At 45.4% G+C, this 24,405-nt stretch overlaps 2 protein-coding genes across 2 annotated transcripts; both read left to right on the top strand.

The window, feature by feature from the left end:
* The first annotated feature begins 14,032 nt into the window (after nt 1-14,032).
* Nucleotides 14,033-14,670, top strand: LOC123147825 (uncharacterized). The gene is made up of 2 exons (XM_044567134.1): nt 14,033-14,062; nt 14,135-14,670. The coding sequence occupies exons 1-2, from the start codon at nt 14,034-14,036 to the stop codon at nt 14,643-14,645; spliced, it is 540 nt and encodes a 179-aa protein (XP_044423069.1). The 5' UTR covers nt 14,033; the 3' UTR covers nt 14,646-14,670.
* A 1,759-nt stretch (nt 14,671-16,429) lies between these two features.
* LOC123148831 (putative cysteine-rich receptor-like protein kinase 20) lies at nt 16,430-19,260 on the top strand. The gene is made up of 7 exons (XM_044568339.1): nt 16,430-17,213; nt 17,309-17,419; nt 17,589-17,770; nt 17,965-18,175; nt 18,367-18,607; nt 18,695-18,845; nt 18,958-19,260. Exons 1-7 carry the CDS (start codon nt 16,430-16,432, stop codon nt 19,258-19,260), a joined length of 1,983 nt encoding a protein of 660 aa, XP_044424274.1.
* The last annotated feature ends 5,145 nt before the right edge of the window (nt 19,261-24,405 follow it).

The raw sequence follows: 24,405 nt of genomic DNA, 5'->3' as shown, positions 1-24,405 counted from the left end.
AGGTGGGGTAAAGGTGGACCAGCAATACGGAATGACAATGGTGGATTTCAACAATCTTGGTTACCTTGACGAACCATTCGTCCTAGCGAAAGATGTCGCTCAGGTTTTCTATGTGAAGGACATGAGTAGCAAACCGAGGAAACGGAAAGATAAGAAAACGATCAGTACATCATGCGATGATCCAAAGCGCCACATTGTTCTTTCAGGGAAAAGAAACATCGTGGGAGTGGAGGACAAGACAGACATGTCAGAAGATTATAATATGTTTGCTGAAATTCCGCCCTTCAAAGTGAACACCGACCCAAGCATTAAGTTAAATGATGAGGATGCTCCATGGATACGGCACAATCGTAAGCAAGCAGGGACACAAGGGAAGAAATGATGTGTAATAATTTATTGTACCAAACTTTGTTGAATGGATCATGTGAATTATATTACCCGTGATGTGTTTGGTGTCCATTTTCGAATGATTCGAGATACCACTGATGATACATGAAATTTGGAGTGATTTAGTCATACTCCTGCCTAGGCGTATAATATGCATACTCGTAGTCTTCATAGCCGCCGCCGTTGTACTGGTAGTCGTCGCCTTCTAAGTTGCCGCCGTCGTCGTCGCTGCTGTCGTCGCTGTCGTCGGGCGGCGCTCGTGGCTCGAACTGAGGGTAGCGCAGGCGGGGGATATCGCCGGCCGTGATGTAGTCCATGACGCTCTGCAGAGTCCGGCCGTACCACCATAGCCGACGGCCGGCCTCTGGTATATTATTTTGAATTGAATTAGTTTTATTTTTCTTAATTTTTTGATATATTATTTGTATTTTTAGAATTTTGAATTGAATTAGTTTTATTTTTCTGAATTTTTTGATATATATTTGTTTTTTAACATATTGAATTGAATTAGTTCTATTTTTCTGAATTTTTTGATATATTATTTGTATTTTTAACATATTGAATTGAATTAGTTTTATTTTTCTGAATTTTTTGATATATTATTTGTATTTTTAAGATTTTGAATTGAATTAGTTTTATTTTTCTGAATTTTTTGATATATTATTTGTATTTTTAACATTTTGAATTGAATTAGTTTTATTTTTCTTAATTTTTTGATATAATATTTGTGTTTTTAACATTTTGAATTGAATTAGTTTTATTTTTCTGAATTTTTTGATATATTATTTGTATTTTTAAGATTTTGAAAAAGAAAAAGTATTCTGAAAAATACCTTTAGTCGCGGTTGGCCTGCCCAACCGCGACTAAAGGTCGTTGCGCGCGGGAACGGAAAAACCCGCCAAAAACCCCTTTAGTCGCGGTTGGTCTGGCCAACCGCTACTAAAGGTTACCCTTTAGTCGCGGGTCGCCTCCCCAACCGCGACTAAAGGTTACCTTTAGTCGCGGGTCGCCTCCCCAACCGCGACTAAAGGGGGGGCTATAAATACAAGGGCCCGAACCCTTTCTCGTCTTCTCTGATTCAACACCGCGCCGAAGGCCCGCCGCCGTCGCCCTCGCCCTCGACGCCGCCCGCCGTCGCCCTCGCCCTCGACGCCGCCCGCCGTCGCCCTCGCCCTCGACGCCGCCCGCCGTCGCCCGCCGCCCCCTCTCGCCCACGTACGGCGCCCGCCGCACCCTCTCGCCCTCGTACGCCGCCCGCCGGCCTCCCTCGCCCACCGCGCCGCCTCTCGCCCGCCCTCAACGCCGCCGGCCGGCCTCGCTGCCGCGCGCGCACGCGCGCGCCTCTCTACAGAGAGCGAGATCGTGGAGAGAGAGAGAGAGAATTTTTTTCTTTTTTTTTCTTTTTTTTGTTCTTTTTAATTTTAACTAGTTAATTAGTTTAACAAAAACGGTAAAATAACTTAAAACTTGATAATTAACAAAAAAAACCGTAAAATTTGATAATTACAAAAAACGTATATACGGAGAGGGGGCGGCGAGGGGGCGGCGATGCGCGCGGTGTTTTTTTTAGGGATCGAGAGGGGGCGGTGAGGGTTATAGATGTGTGTTGTCCTCGCCTCCCTCTCCGTGACGCCGTCGTCTGCCGCCCCGTCTCGCGCTCTACCGCGACACCCTCTCCCACCCCTTCCTCGCCCCCTCCTTTTGCCACCGCCCTTTCGCCACCGCCACCGCCACCGCCCCCCTTCTTCACTTAATTAATTTGTTTTTACTACATGTTTTCAGGACTGACATAATGGCGGACGATAGAGCTGACCCGATTATGGACAACTATGATCCGGACGGTGAAGCACATATGTTCGGCATCATAAACGGCGATATTCTATATGTGCCGACCGGACAAGAAGAAGATGATATCTCTTCTTATCTGAACCTTGACGGTGAAGATGAAGGGCGCCGTCAGCAAGATGATGCCGAACAAACGTCGATAAACGACGATCTTCAAATGGAAGTAGCAACCACCTCCGGCGCCGAGGTATATATATACATTGAGCCTCTGGTGATACAAACTAACTGATTTGAATAAATATGTGTGTACTAACGCGCGCGACTCTCTTTCTTATTTTAGCCCTCGGCCGGATCGTCGAAACAATCGAGTACGTCGTCAAAGCGTGGCGCAACCAAGACGATGAAACAAGGAGAAACATGCACCATCGAGGTTGTCGACAGTGCAACCGGCAGGCCGCTGGAGCCCCGCAAGAACGCCACCAAGTTTGTCAACCAATGCGGAGCCATTGTTAGAGACAACGTCTCGATCACCGTCCAGGAGTGGAATAAGCCAAAGAAGGCACGAATTGCTGGTTTCACTTTTGTTGATAAGAGAACAAAAAAAGATTGCTTCAGGAAGCTTATGGAACATTTCGTTCTACCTCCGGAATACAACAAATTCGATGAGGAGGGTAACAAGATTGAGGAAAACAAGGAGAGGAGGAGGCTAGTCAAACAGTTCGCTCTTCATAAGATGGCCGACGCATTCCGGAAATTCAAGCAAAATCTAGCCCATGACTTTGTCAAGCAGAACAAGACTCCGGATTTCAAAGGACAATATGGGAAACTGAAACATGATTGGCCAGAATTTGTGAAGCAAAGGAAAATGCGGCTAAGAAGGAGTACAATCATATTATGGGGCCAGGAGGGTATCGCCTTTGGGAGCCTAGGTGGGAGAAGATGGAGAACGAGCTGAGGGCGCGAGGAATCCGTCCAGGTACGGAGGGATGGGACCCAAGGGCCAAAAGCTGGTGGTACGGGCATGGGGGAACGCTGAACCCGGAGACAGGGGAGTGTGTTTACCGGGCCAAAATAATTAAACCCACCCAAGCCCTTATTGACGCAATGAGGGATGCTCAAGAGGGGAAGATCAAGTTCAACAGAGAGAACGACGCGCTGACAAAAGCCCTCGGGAATCCTGAACACGGAGGACGTGTACGAGGCATGGGGCACATTCCGTGGAAAATAGGGTTCCCCCAGAACGATGACCCGTACGGTTACAGAAGCCGGAAGAGAAAGATGGATCGAGAAGCAGATGTTGTGGCGCGGTTGGCATCGGAAATGGATGTGATGAAGAAAACCGTGAGTGTACTAGTAGTCGAAAGAGATGCAGCTCGGGCGCAGCATGAAGATCATCTAGTGGATCTCAGAAGCCAGCAGCGGAGAAGCAGTGTGGCTTCCACGGAGGCCCCATCGGCTGGTGCAGATGCACCGACGATCGAAATTACTGCACCGGAGCCTCTGGTGGTCGAAATTACTGCACCGGAGCCTCTGGTGGTCGAAATTACTGCACCGGAGCCTCCTCGCTACCCCGTGGACGATATAAAGGAGATGAAAGAATGTCATCTGTATTATCCTATCGGGAACATGTCCATGAAGGTAGCCATCGGCAGTGCTTTACCATGTTTACCTGGAGCACTCCACCACAACAACCCCATTCAAGATGGCTATGCTCGTGTCACGGTGGAGGACATAGTCCAAGGGTTTGAGGACCTGGAGATTGACATTGCTACACCTGAAGGGGAGAAAAGACTTGGAGATGTCAAGCGCCATTTCATTCTATGGCAAAAGAAGTTTATCAAGTTTCCAGGCGAGGCGCCAAGGACAACAAGTCCACCCCCCTACGGTGGTGGTGGTGGTAGCGGTTCACCTACACCTCCGTCACGTCAGCCGACGCCCCCCAGTCCACAACGTCCGGCGGATGATCAGACGCCGCCCCCCAGTCCTCGTCCGGCGGGTGGTCAGACGCCGCCCCCCAATCCACCTCCGGCAAAGAAGCAGAAGCAGTCCTGGATTATTAACCCGGACCCTTATGTACCTAAGACCACAAAGGTACCGGAGCCATCACTGAAGCCTCTCCCCACAAGGCCTTGGGAACGTAGTGCCGAGGAAACTAGCGCGGCCGCGGCTGCTGATCATGAGAAATGGAAGGCGGACTGCAAGAAGAAAAGAGCGCCCGAGCCCAAGCCAGTATTTTCTGATGAGCAAAAGAAGTGGGCTAAGTCATTTTTGAGCACACCGTCCCAAGCCGCGAAGAATCCGCCTGACGACTATGCACGTGAACTTCGTAGGCAGGCACTCATCTTGAAGGAGAAGAAAGAGCGGGCGGAGAACCAGGAGAACAAAGCCTTGGAGGAGACCGAGAAAACGGAATTAGAAAGTAAAAAAAGCGGGAAACGAGTTTCCCAGCTCGGGGAACAAAGTAAACAATCGATTGCCCCGCTTATAGTGAAAGCCGCCGGTCCGGATGACCCCGTATCATAGCAGCTGCGGCAGCACATGGATTGACTGTAACGAGTGCCAGAGAACAAGCGGCCAACTTAGGTATTACTCTTCGTGAACTGTTAGGCCTTGATGAGGCGCCAGTGAAGGAGGTAGTAATTACATATGTGAAGAATGGGCCTCTCGTTGAGCCTGCGCAGGAAGAGGATCTACCTCCACAAATGAAAGGTCTGCTGAAATGGTACAAGGGTTACATAAAAAATAAAAACGCCAAAGAATATATTTATGCGGAAGTTAGATATGAGCATCACTTCAAACATTACTATGTACAAATTCATCTGAGTGAATTGTTCCAGCTTTTCAATCTGCGCGAGCTCGACAAATCTATCATCAGTTGCTACGTTCTGTAAGTGATTTATTTCTACCCCATCTCGTTCATATTGCCTGCACTATATATATGTACTAACTATATTGTTGTGTCCGCTATTATACATGCATAATGAAGATTAAGGAATGCAGAGTAAGGAACATCCATGATGTTGGGTTCATTGACCCACACATCGTTAATGGATATGTGTTGGAGCATCACCCCGCCGACATGGAGGCAGACCTGTGGCAGTTTCTTACAAAGCAGGGACTCAAAAGTGATATTCTATTTCCTTACCATTTTGGGTGAGTGTTTCTGTCTTGAGCACATTCTCTTTTGTTTACTCCATGCATGGTATGTGGCCGACTAATCGATGAGTTATGCATGACGTATTGTGCATGTATCGTGTCCGCGGGTTCCACTGGATTCTGCTAGTAATTAAAGTTGACACCTCAGAATGTCTCGTCCACGACTCTCTGAATAAGGATCCAAAGCTTTGGGGCGGCATGAGAAGAATGCTGCAGAAGTAATTATTTTCATTCATTTGCGCTCTATATCGATCGGCCTATTTCGTTCATTTCCTAATATCAAGTAACTAATAACTCTCTTGTTCATTTAATTTTCTTTGCCTCGTAGGGTTTGGAGACGGTTCGTAGATACAAAGGTCGGTGAATTCAAAAAAGAGCTAGAATTCAAAAGGTCAAAGGCTAAGAATGGTGAGGATATTCAGCCAGCGGGGACCAATCTATGTGCATACTATGTCTGTGAGATGATCCGGAGATACACCTCTGAGCGGCGGGTTCCGAGTGATACCAATGCTCAGAGGAATAACCTCCGGATGATGCTTAGTCCAGAAGCTCGCTTCCGACCACTTCAAGAGGAACTAGCTGGATGGTTCAGGAGGGAAGTCCTCCATCCTAAAGGAGAACACCATTACGAGGACGTAGAACTTTATATGCATTAAATTATGTATGGAAACTTGTTCAAAATTGTATATGGTCATCCGATGATATTGACTATATATTGTATATTCCTCTTGAATTCTTTTTGGTTCTAATTTCAAATTTGTTTGAAATTGTACATTCATATGCATGTATGTAGTACCGTAGAATATGTGAAACTCCTTCAAAATTAAAATAAAGCACAAAAAAAATAAAACAATACAAATTAAACAGAAAACAGGTTTAGGGGGGGGGGGCTAAAACCCTAAACCTGTGGCGGCCTTTAGTCGCGGTTGGCCAGAAGAACCGCGACTAAAGGTCCTCCGCCCCGACGGCCGCCTGGCGCCCACGTGGACGGGCCTTTAGTCGCGGTTCTTAAGCAACCGCGACTAAAGGGAGGGGCCTTTAGTCGCGCCTGTTTGGTCGCGGTTGCGCAACCGCGACTAATGGCAGTTGCGAACCGCGACCAAAGGCCCTTTTTCCACCAGTGCTAGGAGCACCGCCAGCGCCGACCACTTCTCCAGCGGGCCTGGGAATGGGCTGGGATGCCGTCGAGCTGCCTGGTCAGGACGTCCCCTTCTTCGGCAGTCCGTGAGCCCCCCTTGTGAGCTCCTCCCCCGCATTCCCTTCTTCCCGCCTCGAATAGGACGCAGTAGCCACCTCCCCGGGAATACCAGACACCATGGCCGCCGACGATGGCCCGTGCGTGCTCGCCTTTCCTGGACGTGCACCTCTTCCTGGTCCGCCTCGGTCAGCTGGCGGACCATCATCGTCACCGTACGCGCCCGCGCCGCGTTCCCTGGCCGCGCCCGTTTGCCCACCGTCGCAATCGCCTCCGCGCCCCCTGCTCCGGCTACTGCTATTGCGTGCTGCGGCGCTGCCTACTGCAGCTGCTTTGCCTGCGCGCGCCCGCCCTGCGCCCACACCGCGCACCGGTCGTGCCTCGGGCGTGCGAGCATGCCTGCCTCCATGGTGTTGCGCTAATGCCTCTGCCACCGGCGCCCCTCGCCTCCGTCGCCCCGACCGCCATCGCGCGCCCGCCTCGCCTCCTACTGCTCGCTACTGCTTCTGTCGCGCCCCGCCTCCGCTTCTCACCGCGCTGGCCGCGCCGCTACTTAGACCACCCCCCCCCCCCGCCATCGCATCCTAGCGCCGCCGTTCCCCCGCACCAGGGTCGTCGCCGTCCGGGGTCACACCCTGCTCCCCGCCCCCTGTCGCGGCCGAGTGAGCACTACAAGAAATAAGTCAACTAGTGACCTTCTGTCAGTGACCCTGGAAGAATTGGTCATAGATCTACGACCATTTGAGACCAATTGGTCAAAAGCTGCTCGGGGGGCTCCAAACCCTCAACTATCACTAGAGCAGAACCGGGCAATAGCACTGGTTCGTAAGGCCCTTTAGTGCCGGTTTGGTAACCGGTGCTAAAGTGTAGGCACTAAAGCCCCCCCCCATTTAGTTCCGGTTCAGCACGAACCAGTGCTAAAGGGCAACCACGTGGCACGAGCCAGCTTCAGGAGCAGGGAGCCCTTTAGTACCGGTTGGTGTCACCAACCGGTATTAAAAGGTTGGGGGGTTTTGGGTTTATGATGTTTTTTTCATTTAATTTTGTATTTTCCATTTAATTATTTTTTGTTTGCTGGCATTTTACGATACTACATATTGTACATGTTATGCATATATATAAATAGAATTTCTAGTAGAACCGATCATTATATATATATATATATATATATATATATATATATATATATATATATATATATATCATCGAATGTCTCACAACCACCATTAATTAATTCACACATATATACACACATGTGTATATATATATATATATATATATATATATATATATATATATATATATATATAATTTATCCTAATTGGTGCCTTCGGAGCCAGTGGCATTAGCCTAGCTAATTGGTGCCTTCGGAGCACGATAACAATTGGAAGTGGTTCATGGGGGCGGTAGCGGGTAATAGTATTCTCCTTTGGGATCTATGACCTGGTCGAGCAAAAATCCCGCTATTTCCTCTTGAATTGCTTCTATGCGGTCCTGTGCTAGGAGCTTGTCCCACACCTCTTTGAACTGTTAAGAAGGAGATCAATATGCATGTGTATTAGTTGTGTGACTAGATATCGATAATGGTGTAAAAATTGTGAATAGTGTTTTGACAATCGATATCGTACCCACTCCTGTCTTTGAGATTTGCTCCTTTCGGACGCCATCATGCGAATGTTCTCATAAACGTAGTATGCACATAGATCATTCCCCGGCGCCTGCTTCAGGGCCTTTACGAGAATGGAATTTGATCAGATAATAATTAATCAAGCATGCTAATTAAAGAGATGTCAGCTAGCTAGTACTACTTAATTACTTACCTTGAGTCGATACCATTTTAGATTTTGTTTCCATGGGCCTGGAGTGGCCCTGATGAACTTTGCCCAAGCCCTGCCCGCCGACAAAGAAAATGAATAAATGGGTTATTAAATAGTTGTTATCAGGAAATGAAGAACTAATTAAATAGGCCGAGATATAGTTAATAATGATTGAAATTACCTGTTGACTATCCCCTTCACAATTGTGTAGTCACTTGCTTTCTTAAGTAGTGAGTCTAGTACTTCAATTGTTCCTTCATCAACTTTAATGATTAACAAGATCCAGTGAAATCTGCATGCACACACATTTGCATTTCTTAATTAAGCGGGCATATGTAAGCAAAAACATGTAGCTAGCTAGTAGGGAAAAACAGAATTTGTAGTACAAGACAGTGTGACTCACTGGAAGTTGTAAGGAAGTAGTATATCTTCATTGTATTTGAGTTCCTTGAAGAACTGTAGCATGCTTTCCTCTACACTTTTTTCGTGATATGGATCTATTTTCCATGTGTATTCATTAATGGTATTTGGGTCAACGAACCCAATGCCATAGCGTCCACCTTTTTTCATTTCATAAATCTTCATCCTGCATAATACCACAGAAAAGAATATAGTGATGATAATTACAGGTAATGATTGATCAAAATGATCACTACAGCTAGCTTGAGACTTAAATTACAGAAAGAAATCACTTACAGACAATAGCAACTGACGATAGATTTGTCGAGTGCATCTTTATTGTATAGCTGAAATAGTTCTGAATACTCAACGGTCACAACTTTCTCATGGTAGTAATGATCCTTGTTGACATTCACCATGAGGGACTCTCGATTGGAAATCTTGGTAATGTCCATGTACCATTGATGCAATTCATACATTCTCGTTGGGAGCTTATTGACCTCCTCTGGCTCGACCAAAGGTTGGCCCCGGGCATATTTTCATTTTATTTCCTCCTCTCTAATCGGAGACATGGGCTCGATATCGAGGTGTTGTCCAACAGTGATCCCAATCGATTCAGCCTGCCCAATATGCTCCTCGGTTATTACCACATCGCCCACCCCGGGAACGTTAACTGTTTGCCCACAATAATATTGGGCGCGCCTACTCTCATGTGTTATTGGCACAACAAGTGGGGGGATTGATTGCGTCGCCTGTTCTCCTAGCTGGGGAACGGTTTTACCGCTCCTTTTGCCAGCTGATTTTCTCAAGCTCGAGCTCGCCTCTTTGTGTAGACATGCTCGATTTAACTTCTTGATGTGGCGCTCATAGTCTGTGTCAACAGGCTTGGGAGCTGGTGCTCTAGCCATACGAATGAAGTGGTCAATATTTTCCACAGGCACTTTCTCCCTTGGCGGCGGTGGCGGTTTCGGTGCAAAATGGGCTTCCACCTCGGCCTTCGATATGGCTACGTTTTCCTCCTCTGACTTGTCGTAAGGCCTCTGCGGAAGAGGCGCGGGGCTTGGACCATATTGAAATCGCTTGCCTCCGCCTATACCTCCAGTACTACATCAACTTGTACCGCTACGCATCATAGCTAAGGCGGCTCTCTTCCGTGATTGCTGAGGCGGCGAAGATGGCTGACGTGGCTGAGTTGGAGGAGGAGGAGTGGCCTAAAGCTGTGCCGGACTTGGAGGAGGAGTGGCCTGAAGCTATGCCGGACTTGGAGGAGGAGTGGCCTGACGCTTTGCCGGACTTGGAGGAGAAGGAGTGGCCTGAAGCTGTGCCGGACTTGGAAGAGGAGTGGCCTGACGCGTTGGTGGACTTGGAGGAGCGGGAGTCTGCTGACTCGATGGCGGACTGCAACGAGGAGTCAGATGACGCGGTGTCAGTGGCCTTCGAAAGATGATTCAATCCTTTCTTCATAGGATGATACGATGTTTGGCCTCTCCTAGTGTGTGCTCATCGTCACCTCCAGGAATGTCAAGCTCTAGCCCCGAATATTGGTCCACCACCTCATCAACCAAGACACGAGCATAGCCCGCTGGAATTGGGTTGCAATGGAAGGTTGCCTCGGGGGGATTTGTAAAAGCAAGGGCGTCCGCCACCTTCATGGATATGTTCTTCATTTTGAAGTGTAGCTCGCAGTTAGTGTTCTCCATGATGTCATCCACTGGGTAGCTATCCAGCAATGCGTCGCCTGGGGCAGAACCCACGCTGCTTCTCGGCATGGATGGGACGGTGCTATCCAATGGTGGATCATCCGCTAGCTGCTAAGACCCCCTTTGCTGGATAAGTGAGTCGATCTGCTCCTGCTGCCGCTGGAATTTGACTGCCAAGTCCACGTGCGCTGATTCTAGGCCTTGAAGGCATTCATAGTCTAGATTCCTCTGCTCCTCCTCCATCTTCCTCTTCTTCTCCTCCGCAATCTTCTTTCTCGCACGGGTTCTGTAGTCGGCGTTCCAGACCGAAAACCCCTCATACCACGGAATAGCGCCCATGCCTCGTGTTCTTCCTGGGTGTTCAGGATTTCTCAGGGCACGTGTAAGCTCGTCATTCTCTCTGTTGGGCTCGAACAACCCTGATCGAGCCTCTTCTATTGCAACAAGTAGCTTATCTTCGGCTCCGTCCAGACATGCCTTGTTTAAAACTTTGTCTGTCTTCGGGTCCAACTCCCCCCCATGCACATAGAACCAAGTCCTGCACCTGGTGGGCCAGCTCAATGTTTCTGGAGTGACACCTGCATCCAGCATCTCTTTCTCAGACTTATCCCACTTAGGCATTCCCACCGCATAGCCACCTGGCCCCAGCTTATGGAACTTATCCTTTTTTGCGGCATTGGCCTTGTTTATTCTCGACCGTTCCTTAGATAATTCCGAATCCTTGAATTTCACGAAATCGTCCCAATGAGCACTTTGGTTCTCTAGTGTTCCCTCGAATACTGGAGTCTTCCTTCCTCTGTTGACGTACTTGGCCCATTCATGAATCTTGTGGTTCTTGAATGCAACCGCCATCTTCCTAAGAGCAGCGTCCTTGACTTTCTCCACATCTGCATCTGTGAAATGATCTCGTAGGGTGAAATGTTCCATGAGCGTTTCCTAAAGCAGAAGTTTTTGTCTGTTGTCGACAAAAGTAACTCCTGGACGTGGCTTTACTGGCTCTCTCCATTCTTGAAGGGAGATCGGGAGTTGGTCCTTCACAAGAACTCCGCACTGATGAATGAACTTGTCCGCAATCTTCTTAGGCGCTAATGGTTCGCCATTAGGTCTGATTGCCTCGATATTGTACTTTACGCCCACCTTCAACTTTTTGTTCGGGCCTCGTTTCGTCCTGTTGCCTGAAGATTTGCTCAATCCGGATGGCTGAAAGAAGAAAGATCGATTCGTTAATATATCTTCAAGTCATTTAAAACATGTGATGATCACCAGATGCCTGCTTATATAAATATATATACCTCGCCAGTCTTTGTTGTTTCAAGATCAACATTTTCTTCGTCATGTTCATAGTTCATGACTTCATCAATTCGGTCGTCGCGATCGAATATCATATCACCCTCCCCGGTGTTGTTTAGATATTCGGAGCCGTCATAATAGGGTGTTGAACATGCATCAGCGGTGATCCATAATTTAAGTGTTGACCATCGGTGTGCCTCTGCATCTAGCCATGGTGTGGCCCATCTCACTTGCCCTGCTACGTCTGTTGAAAATACTAGTGCTGCAGAATATGAACTGAACTTCAGTATGGTGGATGGAGGTTCAGGTAACATCCGTAAAATCCAACCATGTTGTGTATGACCCTGATGATTATTTGTCTATGGTGTACATGCGTACTTTTCTAGAGAATAACCGTGTTGATGCATGTGCAGCTACAGAATCCGGTAAAAGCTTGCAAACTCAAATGAATGAGCGAGAATTTGCTACGCCAAGAAAGAAAGAAAGCATTTCCCTATTCGTGAGTGTGATAAACTATGATTCACCATGCTTCTTACCAGTTCAGAGATTTATGCATAATGATGATTATTGTGATTCATTATTTATGTTTCAGTGCTCGTCTTTTACGCCGAGTTGCGACGAAAAATTGAAGCCTAAAGTAGGGATGACATTTGAGGGGCTTGAGGCTGTGGAGGAGTTCTACAAGTCGTATGCACATCATGTGGGTTTTGGAGTTCGTGTCGGACAGCAGAAAAAGTTGAACGAAGAAGTGGTTCGGACAAAGCGTTTCATGTGCAGCAGGGAAGGATTTAGGACTGAGAAGAACAAGGAGATTAAAGACCCATCAAACCAATCAAAGAAAAGCCGTAAGAATACAACCACTCGATGCGGTTGTGATGCACATATCTTTGTCAAGTTGTGTGGCGACAACACCTACAGGATACAATCATGGGTTGAGCACCATAGCCATGGCCTTGTATCACCTGATAAACGTCACTTGATCAGATCAAATCGTAAAGTTAATGAGAGGGCAAAAAATATGTTGTACACATGTCACAAAGCAAGCATAGGTACATGCCAGGCGTACAGGCTCCTTCAAGTCAGCGAAGGTGGGTTTCCGTATGTTGGATGCAGCAAGAGGGACCTGCAAAACTACTACCGTGACCTCAGGCTTAAAATTAGGAACGCTGATGCTCAAATGTTGTCGCTCAACTAGCTAGAAAGCTAGAAGTCAATCCAGCTTTCTTCTATGATTTTGTTGTTGACAAAGAGGGGAACTTAATGTATGTTTTCTGGGCAGATGCCATGACTAGGAAAAACTACAGTCACTTTGGGGGTGATTGTGTGGTATCCTTCGATTCTACTTACACCACTAATCAATACGACATGATCTTTGCACCATTTACAGGGGTCAATCATCACTTACAGAGTGTGTTTTTTGGTGCGGCATTCTTGTGCAATGAGCAGACTGAGTCATATGTTTGGTTATTTGAGACCTTCCTAACAGCAATGGCAGGGGTAGCACCTAGACTCATTATAACTGATGAAGCTGTTAGCATGAAGAATGTGATTGAAACAGTTTTTCCGACCACAGTGCATAGGTTATGTATGTGGCACATAATGGAAAAACTTCCGGAGAAGATTGGACCAATAATTAGAGAAGAGTCTGAATTTTGGGACAAGATGAATTCGTGTGTATGGGGTTCGGAAACTCCAGCAGAGTTTGAATCACAATGGAATTCCGTCATTACGGAGTATGGCTTGGAGGAAAATGAGTGGCTGGTTAAAAGGTTTAGCATTCACGAGTCATGGATACCAGCTTACTTTATGGACATACCATTGGCGGGTATTCTCCGAACCACTTCAAGGTCTGAAAGTGCAAATTCATTTTTTAACCGTTTTATTCATCATAAGCTTGCTTTGGTTGAGTTCTGGCTTAGGTTTGACACGGCATTAGAATGCCAACGAGAAGAAGAGTTGATTGCTGACAACTCAAGCATTCATACAACCCCGCAACTATTAACACCATGGGAAATGGAGAAACAAGGTAGAGATGTGTTTACATATGAGGTGTTTGAGAAATTTCAGAAACAGATTGTTGCAGCAAGAGACCATTGTTGCATCCAAGGCATTGCACAAGATGGAACACTAAAAATAGTGACATTGAGAGGTCGATCCCATAGGATTAGGGAAGTTCAGTGTGTCACCACAACCATGATAGCTCATTGTTCATGTAAGTTATTTGAAACAATTGGAATCCCGTGCCGCCATATCATGCAGGTGTTGAGGGCTGAAAATCAAAATGAACTTCCATCGTACTACATTATGAAAAGATGGAAGAAACGGTGCAAAAGGTATACAAAATTTATGCAATTGATATTCTAATTGAAAACCAAATGGCTGACATTATATAATTTTATTTACAGGGAGAATGTGTATGATGAGCATGGGAATTTAATAGAAGAGAAGGCAACCGATTCGTTGAATGAAGCTACGAGGAAGAAGATTTCAGTTGTACGCAACAAGTTGGAAGATCTAATTCAGAAGGCCAAGCACTCGGATGAAGGCATGGATTTTCTAACATCAAGTGTATTAAATATTGAAGCACCTTTGGATGAAATGGTTCCTACATCAGGTGTGAAGCACACTAGACAAGATGAGTATGAGGCTTTTATTGGTTGCAATATTCCTACTGAAATTGACATACACCCACCAACTGATGTTCGCACGGTGGGGAGATGCAAAAGAATAAAGAGAGGAAAGGAAATAAGTGAGGAGGAACAGAAAAAGAAGAAGAAGGAAGCCAAGGTAAAGGTTGCACGCTTGTGCAAGACTTGCAAACAAATAGTTTTTCATGATAGTCGCAATTGTCCTAGCAAAAAAGAAGGCAAAGGGGCGGAGATTGTGCAGCAGATGAAGCCAAGTGGTGTTCCGTGATGGGCTGATGGCCCTCAGTCTGTTGAAAAACATGAATTTATATTACTGTTACTAATGTATTGAATTCTTGTGATGGATGGAAATTTGAGTTTCTTGAACTATCTTCCTCTTATTTTCTCTGAATTGGTGCATATCGAATATAGTATATGAAGCAGCAGGGCCACCATGTCACATTATGTTCACATAAACATTAAGCATGCTCTGTTTTTTTTTGTACAAAGATACATCTACCATATAGGAGAATACATTTTACAAGAATCTTTGTCAGCCTGTGAGCCATCATTCCTTTATTTACTTCGATAACAGTATGACCACTGTGCTTTGTTTACTTCGGGTGTAATATTTTGCCAGTAGTATCCAGGGAACAACTCAGCTTGCAAACCCACATCAGCCTCAACAATATTATTCACGAACAGAAATTAAACAGTGCTTTGTTTGTAAGCTTGCAGTAGCAACATCTTATTTATGAATATCTGAATATGTCAAAGAGACGGAATGCAGAATCACCAGGAATTCCCAAGCACCAAGCATCAGCTGTATTACATCATGTATTGCAGAATACCTCAAATCACCGGGGCCAAGCTAAATTCACTTGTCTCTGAAAAACAATACTCAACTATAATGTACAATTCACATTATGATGTCTGGAGCTACACGCACATTTAAGAAAGAATAATTTGATGGATGAGCTCGGAATCTACAATCTGCACATAGCCAAGTACTAGATACATTCAACATGAACAAGAAAAATCTAGGAACTTGGTCCTTGTTTGCCGGCCACTCGATCGAGTCTCTTGTTGCAGGTGGAAAACATCATCAGGCAGAGGAGCAACGCTGCATGCGGTCGCAGTGTACTGGATGGTGCGCAGGTTGCGGCCGTTGGCGAACTTGGCGTCGGGAACCCACAAGAAGGCGGGCGAGCGCGGAGGTAGTCCAGACATGGCGGATCTCACCGCGGCCGTCGTAAGGATCACCAGGGCCGTCGAGCGATTTGAGGCGAACGGACGCGGACGCAGGTGAAGCGCGAACAACATGGAAGCGATCAGCAGGGCCTTGGAGCCGTTCGAGGCGGACGGACCAAGTGCGGCTGCCGTGGAAGGATTCACCTGAGCCGCTGTAATCGAGTGATTGGAGGAGACGATCCAGATTGAGAGGGAGAAGAAACAGAGAATAGGGATTTAGGATGTGTGATTAGGGGAGGGGGTTATTAGCAAGTTAGTAGACTGAACTAGGAGCAGCGGCGGGCGTGTTTCTGCAAAATTATGTCGCTTTTGATTCCATGCGTTAGATGTGGATCGGCTGGCTGAGAACTCGAGGATACACGGATGCACGACCTATCCCGGATGCACTAGATATGACGCCATTAAGTACTGTGGTCAATTATATCTTTGCCGGTACATTTGTCCATTCTTAAAACTGAATCGGGACAATAATGGAGACAAAGCAAAAATTATATATTTGGTGAGTGAGGCCAGTTTAGGTGGCACTTATATATTATTTCAAACACTTAAGGCGTTAGATAAGGCTGTTCTGGGACATGACATAGTAAAACTAGTTAGTAAAGCAAATATAGCGTCATTGCTGCTTTGATGGTTTCAAAGTAAGGCGTTGACTAGTTAGTGTTGAAAGCAACTGGCCATTGCGGAAATCAACAGAAAGACTTTTCTAATATTCGTGTTTCCATGTGAATGATATCGATGGTGTATTGTTGATACATAAAGGCACACGGTCTGATCAACCATCTCGGAGAAGAACAACCAGAAGCAATTTCAGCTAGCCAAGCCATGGTGATCACCCTGATGCTCCTACTCAGTAGCCTCACACCCTTCCAGACAACTGCGGATGAATTCTGCGACAACGTTAAGTTTCTCGCCGCCACCCTACCCAACAAAATCTCCTCATCTCCCGTACAATTTGCCACCGCCACCATTGGAAAGTCCCCTGACATCGTCTACGGGCTCGCGTTCTGCCGTGGCGATGTCCTTAATGACACCGCCTGCGCCAAGTGTCTCACCAACGTATTGACCTTGGTGCAAAACGCTACGCCGCCGGAAATAGAGTGCTTCAGCGTTGCCTCCTACTACAGCGATTGTATGCTTTTCTACGACTTCAAGAACATCCTTTCTCTTTCATCTATAAATATTTCGGTAGGAGAAAACGGTGGCGACCCTCCGTTCCAGAGGTGGAATGTCAAGAACGACGTCCGCCTCATTGGCGGAGTCCTCATCCAGGAGCTGCTTGTGAAGACAGTCGAAGAGGCGGCCAGCAGGACCCCGAGACGATTTGCTACCGCCGTCATGGACAGCGGCAGAGACTTCCCGAAGGTGTACTCCATGGCGCAGTGCACGCCGGATTTGTCTACTGGCGACTGTCTGGCATGCCTGACTCATCTCCTCGGGATGGTCAACTTCACTATGTACCTGCGCGTAGGGGGGCAGATGGGTGCCATCCGTTGTTTCTTAAGGTACGAGCCGCATTTGTTCTACCATGGTGAACCCATGCTGCACCTCGAGACGTCATTGGGGACATCACCGGCAGGGCCAGCTCCAACTCCGACAGAACACAAGAGTAAGTCCGGCCCCATGAACCAATAAATTACTGATAGGGGACGGAGCTAACATTCTTCTTTATGTACAAGATATTAATTTGCATGTTCCAATCAGGGCGTATGCTTAAGGCGTGGACAATTCCCGTAGCTGTCGCTGTTCCTGTAGCGGCAGCAGCATTCATGTGCTGCACCATTTATTCTCATCGGATCATAAAGCAAAGAAAAAGTATGGTATTACTACCAAATTCTTTATGGAAAAATGTTCTATTCTACTCTCTTCGTTCCGTAATAAGTTTCTTGGTAAAATTTGTTCTAGTTAATGATATTGTTGATGAGCTATTATTAAAATGCATGAAATAGACGTACATTCCACCATTTTTCAATGAAACTTTCAGGTAAAGTAAGTAGGTTCCAAAGAGCAATACCTTCTCGGGATTTGGATGGGGAGGAACAACTAGTTTGGCAAGAGAAGAATTCCGAGTTTTTGGTGTTTGACTTGAAACAGCTACTAGAGGCCACAAACAATTTTTCAGAAGAAAACAAACTTGGACAAGGTGGTTTTGGCGCAGTGTACAAGGTAAATTAGTTTGACTATACGACTTTTCATCTTTTATTGGGAGTTATTTAACAGCCTAACAAAAGCTCTTCTTGGTCTTAGACTTACCATACGATATTAAAAGTTGTAGTCCTTGTTACCAACCGAGCTAATAATTTTCAACTCGGAGAAAAGAGTACAGTGGGAAGAGCCTAACTTTGGTATATATTTTCCAGGCAAAGTTTCCTGGGGGGTTGGATATGGCAGTCAAGAGACTTGCTTCACACTCAGGACAAGGTTTCATTGAGTTCAAAAATGAAGTTCAGCTCATCGCCAAACTCCAGCATATGAATTTGGTTAGGCTCTTAGGATGTTGTTCGCAAGAAGGAGAGAAAATATTGGTCTATGAATACTTGCAAAACAAAAGCTTGGATTTCTTTATTTTTGGTAAGGATTTACAAATGTAATAATACTGATTCTACAGTTTTTTGAACTGGCCAAATGACTAAGAATAACTAGATATTATGTTCTCATTAAGCCGCGAGTATATTTCTGTTCCCATGGTAGTTGTCTATATAAAATTTCATCATTTTCCTGTTGTTTTTCTCCTGATATACTAATATCTTATTGATGTGCAGATGAAAACAGAAGACGTTTACTTGATTTTTCGAAAATTGTAGCAATAATTGATGGAATAGCTGATGGACTTCTTTATCTACATAAACATTCACGGTTGCGAGTAATACATCGTGATCTTAAACCAAGCAACATTCTCTTGGATAGCGAAATGAAACCAAAAATCTCAGATTTTGGGCTAGCAAAAATATTTATCTCAAATAACACCGAAGGAAACACTACAAGAAGAGTAGTTGGTACATAGTAAGTTTCACAGATATAAATCCAATTACGAGCATCTTTATTAAAGATTGACAATATAATAATTTTTCTGTATCATGTAAATTTCAGTGGCTACATGGCCCCCGAGTATGCTTCGGAGGGTGTCTTCTCTATCAAATCTGACGTCTTCAGCTTTGGAGTTATTATTTTTGATATTCTTACTGGAGAAAGGAATTGTAGAAGCCAACATTGTGGAGATTTCATCAATCTCCTTGGATATGTAAGCTTACACAAGAGAACTTAAGCTTTTCTAATTGTTTTTATGGACTCTATATTTTCTATGGAAATAGAATATATATCTCAGTGTACTATTGGTTAAAAATTGCAAACAGGCATGGAAATTATGGGAAGAGAGAAGGTGGATTGATCTCGTTGATGCATCGTTGGTTCCTAGTAGTCATTCAACAAAGGTGATGCGCTACATTAACATAGCATTGTTGTGTGTACAAGAGAATGCAGCTGACCGACCAAGCATGACCGATGTTGTTGCAATGTTAAGCAATGAGACAATGATCATGTCTCAGCCTAAGCAGCCCGCATATTTCAACTTAAGGGTTGGAAATGAAGAGCCATCTGCAGCTATCGAGACACATAGTATTAATGATATGACTTTATCTGTCATAATACCTAGATAGTGTTTTCCTCGTATCATATGGTTGCTATCATAACAATGTGGCCGCTATGATACCATACTTCTCATGTAATAGATAACATAAGTCGAGCCTTCCTAGTTGTATTATAGATTCTAATTATTATTTTCATTCTATTTCCAGTTTTCGTGAAGCTATAATTGGGTATATATGGAAACTTTATTACCTTTTCCATCGAACATGATATACTGTGGCATATTTTTCATGTTGGGAATTGAAAAAAAATACTTTGGATGATGCAAGATGTGATTTTTATTTTCTTATGGTGATGCATAAATATGATGACTTGATGCATATTGGTTGATATCTATCAATAATTGATTGACGATCAATTGTACGATTGAACAAGGGGTCGTGAAGATAGTAGAAAGAAGGTATGGTGCCTCCCAGACAGTTCTCATTGGGGGGAATGCTGGCACGGTGATTTACTGAGGTTCAGAACCTCAGATGGGTAATAGCCTTACTTCCTGCTTGTTCATCTATTTTGATGATTCGTAGAACACAATATCTAGATTGTTTCTACATACCTAGAGCTTGCCAGGATAGTTTCATGAAAGCCTCAAGTCTTTACGGAGGGTTTCCAGGACCATTATATAGGATTACCTTCTTCGGTGACAAATGCTTTATCTTTGGGAATTGATATGATGCGATACAATACTATCTAGTGTAGCTATAATGAACATATCTCATGTATTCCCTCCATCCAACTATTTAAGTCCTGCCTCCATCTTTTGGTTTCAATTTTTATGCTGAATTAACCACACATACTTGTATTACTCAACCTCAGCTAGAATTACAATAGAAAACAGAGTTCAAATGTGTTTGGTGGAGAAGACCCCAACTAAACAGCCAAGGCACTCTCTTGCTTGCACGTTGTGCATTTCTTAGCAACCGTATTGATGACTAGCAGGCGGAGGCGCGGTGCCACGCCATGACCGTGCCTGAGCCTGTTGGTCATTTACTTGGTCGATGTTTTGGGTTTAACCTTGAGTAAACCAAGCATATATAAAGGTGGTTGTTGCTTTTGAACGAAAAGTTAAGGTGAGATTATGGTTCCCTGTCCATGTGGGGGATTCAAAGTGAATTTTTGATAGCATCCAACCACATCAAACATGTTGAAGCAACAGAGTTATCAAATTGTCGGCAAACATAAGAAGAACATGAGAAGACATAACAATAACTATAGACTACATACTATATGTGTTAAAAATAGTGCAGAATCAACTTATGAAGGAACAACAACATGTGTTCCACCCAGCACGCACAACAAAAGTAGTTCAAACAAAGAAACAAAAAACAAATTTCATCTTTTCTTTGCTTTCTCGATGTAGAGCTTGGTCGCTCAGGCAAACATAAGAAGAACATGAGAAGACATAACAATAACTATAGACTACATATTATATGTGTTAAAAATAGTGCAGAATCAACTTATGAAGGAACAACAACATGTGTTCCACCCAGCACGCACAACAAAAGTAGTTCAAACAGAGAAACAAAAAACAAATTTCATCTTTTCTTTGCTTTATCGATGTAGAGCTTGGTTGCTCATTCGGCGTGTCTATCATATTAAAGAGACCATGACTAATTAGGAATATAGATTTCAATAGTCTGTCTCATCACTATGTTTTTATTACTACTCTAAATGATTCACTTGTTACTATAGAACAACAAATGAAGGAGCATAAGTCGAGTAATTACAGCTGTAGATAAGCACACTACAAACCATCCCCACAAATATGTTAGTAAACAATCAACAACTCTAACTACGATATCAAAGCAAGTCTCCTAGTTCTAATAACAGAATCACTAACGAACTACTAGATCACTAGTAGAAAAAGGGGCTTTCGTTCAGGTCTGGCCAGCCCATTAGTCCCGGTTCTGCCACGAACCAGGACCAATGGATGCATTCGTCCCGGTTCGTGAGCCCAGGGGGCGTCCGGGGCCTCGTGGGCATTGGTCCCGGTTCGTATGGACCCATTTGTCCCGGTTCCAGGCACGAACCAGGTCTAATGGGCCTCGCTCCTAGCCCACAAACATAGGTCCCGGTTCTTGGCTCGAACCGGGACAGAAGGTTGGGCTTTAGTCCCGGTTCCATCCATGAACCGGGACAAATGAGCTTCCTATATATACCCCAACGCCGGCGAGCAGAGCACTCCACAGTGCTCTGTTTTTTGCTGGCCGGCGAGGAAGGGCATTTGGGTGCTCTAGCTCACCTCTTATGCATGTGAGGTGTTCGATGAAATGCCTGAGCCACATTAGTTAAGCTTTATCCTCTCGAAGCTCGACCTCGGAGCTCCATTTTTTCCGAGATTTGTCTAGGTTTAGCGGTCCATCACGCCCCGTCCTCGTCTTCACCGCCATCGATCGCCCGCGCCGATCTCGTCGCCGGCACCACCGTGGTGAGCCTCTTATTCTTATCTTCTTTTTGAAAGAAAAAAATCTTACTTTAGATAGATACTTGTCTAATTTTCATACTTTTGACACTCATAATTATATATAATGCACGCAGATGAACCGGCAATGGATGTACAGTGACAGACCCACCTTCGAGTACATTAAGGGCGTGCATAAATTTCTCGAAGTGGGTGAGGCAAACAAGCAGAATGGTTCTATGTGTTGTCCATGCCCTGATTGTGGGAATACGAGGTCTTACTCTGATAAGAAAATCCTTCACACCCACCTGCTTTATAAAGCTTTCATGCCACACTATAATGTTTGGACGATGCACAGAGAAATAGGGGTTATGATGGAAGACAGCGAGGAAGAAGAGGATGATGACAACTATGTGCCCCCTGAATACAGTGATGCTGCAACGGGGGAAGCTGAAGATCAAGAGGAAGCTGAAGATCAAGAGGAACCAGACGATGTGCCCGATGATGATCTCCGTCGGGTCATTGTTGATGCAAGGGAAGTGTGAAAAGTGAAAAGGAGAAGCTGAAGTTCGGTCGCATGTTAGAGGATCACAAAAAAGGGTTGTACCCCAATTGCGAAGATGGCAACACAAAGCTTGGTACCGTACTGGAACTGCTGCAGTGGAAGCCAGAGAATCATGTGTCGGACAAAGGATTTGAGAAGCTACTGAAAATATTGAAGAAGAAGCTTCCAAAGGATAACGAATTGCCCGACAGTACATACGCAGCAAAGAAGGTCGTATGCCCTCTAGGATTGGAGGTGGAGAAGATACATGCATGCCTTAATGACTGCATCCTCTACCGCGGTGCGTACAAGGATTTGAACGCATGCCTGGTATGCGGTGCATTGCGGTATAAGATCAGATCGACGAGATGACCCTGGTGATATTGAGGGCGAGCCTCGCAGGAAGAGGGTTCCTGCGAAGGTGATGTGGTATGCTCCTATAATACCACGGTTGAAACGACTGTTCAGAAACAAAGAGCATGCCAAGTTTATGCATGGCACAGTGAGGACCGTAAGAAAGACGGGAAGTTGAGAGCACCCGCTGACGGGTCGCAGTGGAGAAAAATCGAGAGAAAGTACTGGGCTCAGTTTGTAGGTGACCCAAGGAACGTATGGTTTGCTTTAAGCGCGGATGGCATTAATCCTTTCGGGGAGCAGAGCAGCAATCACAGCACCTGGCCCGTAACTCTATGTATGTATAACCTTCCTCCTTGGATGTGCATGAAGCGGAAGTTCATTATGATGCCAATTCTCATCCAAGGCCCTAAACAACCCGGCAACGACATTGATGTGTACCTAAGGCCATTAGTTGAAGAACTTTTATAGCTGTAGAATGGAAACGGTGTACGTGCGTGGGATGAGCACAAACAGGTGGAATTTAACCTTCATGTGTTGTTGTTTGTAACCATCAACGATTGGCCCGCTCTCAGTAACCTTTCAGGACATACAAACAAGGGATACCGACGCATGCACGCACTGTTTAGCTGACACCGAAAGTATATACCTGGACAGATGCAGGAAGAATGTGTATCTGGGTCATTGTCGATTTCTCCCGACCAACCATCAATGTCGAAAGAAAGGCAAGCATTTCAAAGACGAGGCAGATCACCGGAAGAAGCCTGCCATGCGTACCGGTGATCACGTACTTGATATGGTCTCTGATTTACATGTAATATTTGGAAAGGGTCCCGGCAGACTAGCTGTTCCGAATGACGCTGAGGGACACACGCCCATGTGGAAGAAGAAATCTATATTTTGGGACCTACCCTACTGAAAGAGCTAGAGGTACGCTCTTCAATCGACGTGATGCACGTGACGAAGAACCTTTGCGTGAACCTGTTAGGATTCTTGGGCGTGTATGGGAAGACAAAAGATACACCTGAGGCACGGGAGGACCTGCAACGTTTGCACGAAAAAGACGGCATGCCTCCAAAGCAGTATGAAGGTCCTGCCAGCTACGCTCTTACCAAAGAAGAGAAGGAAATCTTTTTTGAATGCCTGCTCAGTATGAAGGTCCCGACTGGCTTCTCGTCGAATATAAAGGGAATAATAAATATTCCAGAAAAAAAGTTCCAGAACCTAAAGTCTCATGACTGCCACGTGATTATGACGCAACTGCTTCCGGTTGCATTGAGGGGGCTTCTACCGGAAAACGTCCGATTAGCCATTGTGAAGGTATGTGCATTTCTCAATGCAATCTCTCAGAAGGTGATCGATCCAGAAATCATACCAAGGCTAAGGAGTGATGTGGCGCAATGTCTTGTCAGTTTCGAGCTGGTGTTCCCACCATCCTTCTTCAATATCATGACGCACGTCCTAGTTCATCTAGTCGACGATATTGTCATTCTGGGCCCCGTATTTCTACACAATATGTTCCCCTTTGAGAGGTTCATGGGAGTCCTAAAGAAATATGTCCATAACCGTGCTAGGCCAGAAGGAAGCATCTCCATGGGCCATCAAATAGAGGATGTCATTGAGTTTTGTGTTGACTTCATTCCTGGCCTTAAGAAAACAGGTCTCCCTAAATCGCGGTATGACGAGAGACTGACTGGAAAAGGCACGCTAGGTGCGGACACAATAATATGCAGGGACGGGCATTCTTGGTCTCATGCACACTACATAGTTCTACAGAACTCTAGCTTGGTGACCCCGTATGTCGATGAACACAAGAACAGTCCGCGCTTCAAACACCCGGAGCAGTGTGACGACTGGATT

The sequence above is a fragment of the Triticum aestivum genome, chromosome 7A (genome assembly GCF_018294505.1).
Source record: "Triticum aestivum cultivar Chinese Spring chromosome 7A, IWGSC CS RefSeq v2.1, whole genome shotgun sequence".
NCBI lineage: Eukaryota > Viridiplantae > Streptophyta > Magnoliopsida > Poales > Poaceae > Triticum > Triticum aestivum.
Note: the sequence above shows the minus strand (reverse complement) of the source record. Positions and strands in the feature narration are given on the sequence as shown.

Bases quoted from the DNA above. Each gene is read 5' to 3' on its own strand.
- LOC123147825 (XM_044567134.1), top strand. From the start codon at position 14,034: ATGAAAAGATGGAAGAAACGGTGCAAAAG. The intron at 14,063-14,134 runs GTATACAAAATT...TTTTATTTACAG, and splicing joins TGGAAGAAACGGTGCAAAAG to GGAGAATGTGTATGATGAGC.
- LOC123148831 (XM_044568339.1), top strand. From the start codon at position 16,430: ATGGTGATCACCCTGATGCTCCTACTCAGTAGCCTCACACCCTTCCAG. The intron at 17,771-17,964 runs GTAAATTAGTTT...TATATTTTCCAG, and splicing joins GTTTTGGCGCAGTGTACAAG to GCAAAGTTTCCTGGGGGGTT. The intron at 18,846-18,957 runs GTAAGCTTACAC...AATTGCAAACAG, and splicing joins TCATCAATCTCCTTGGATAT to GCATGGAAATTATGGGAAGA.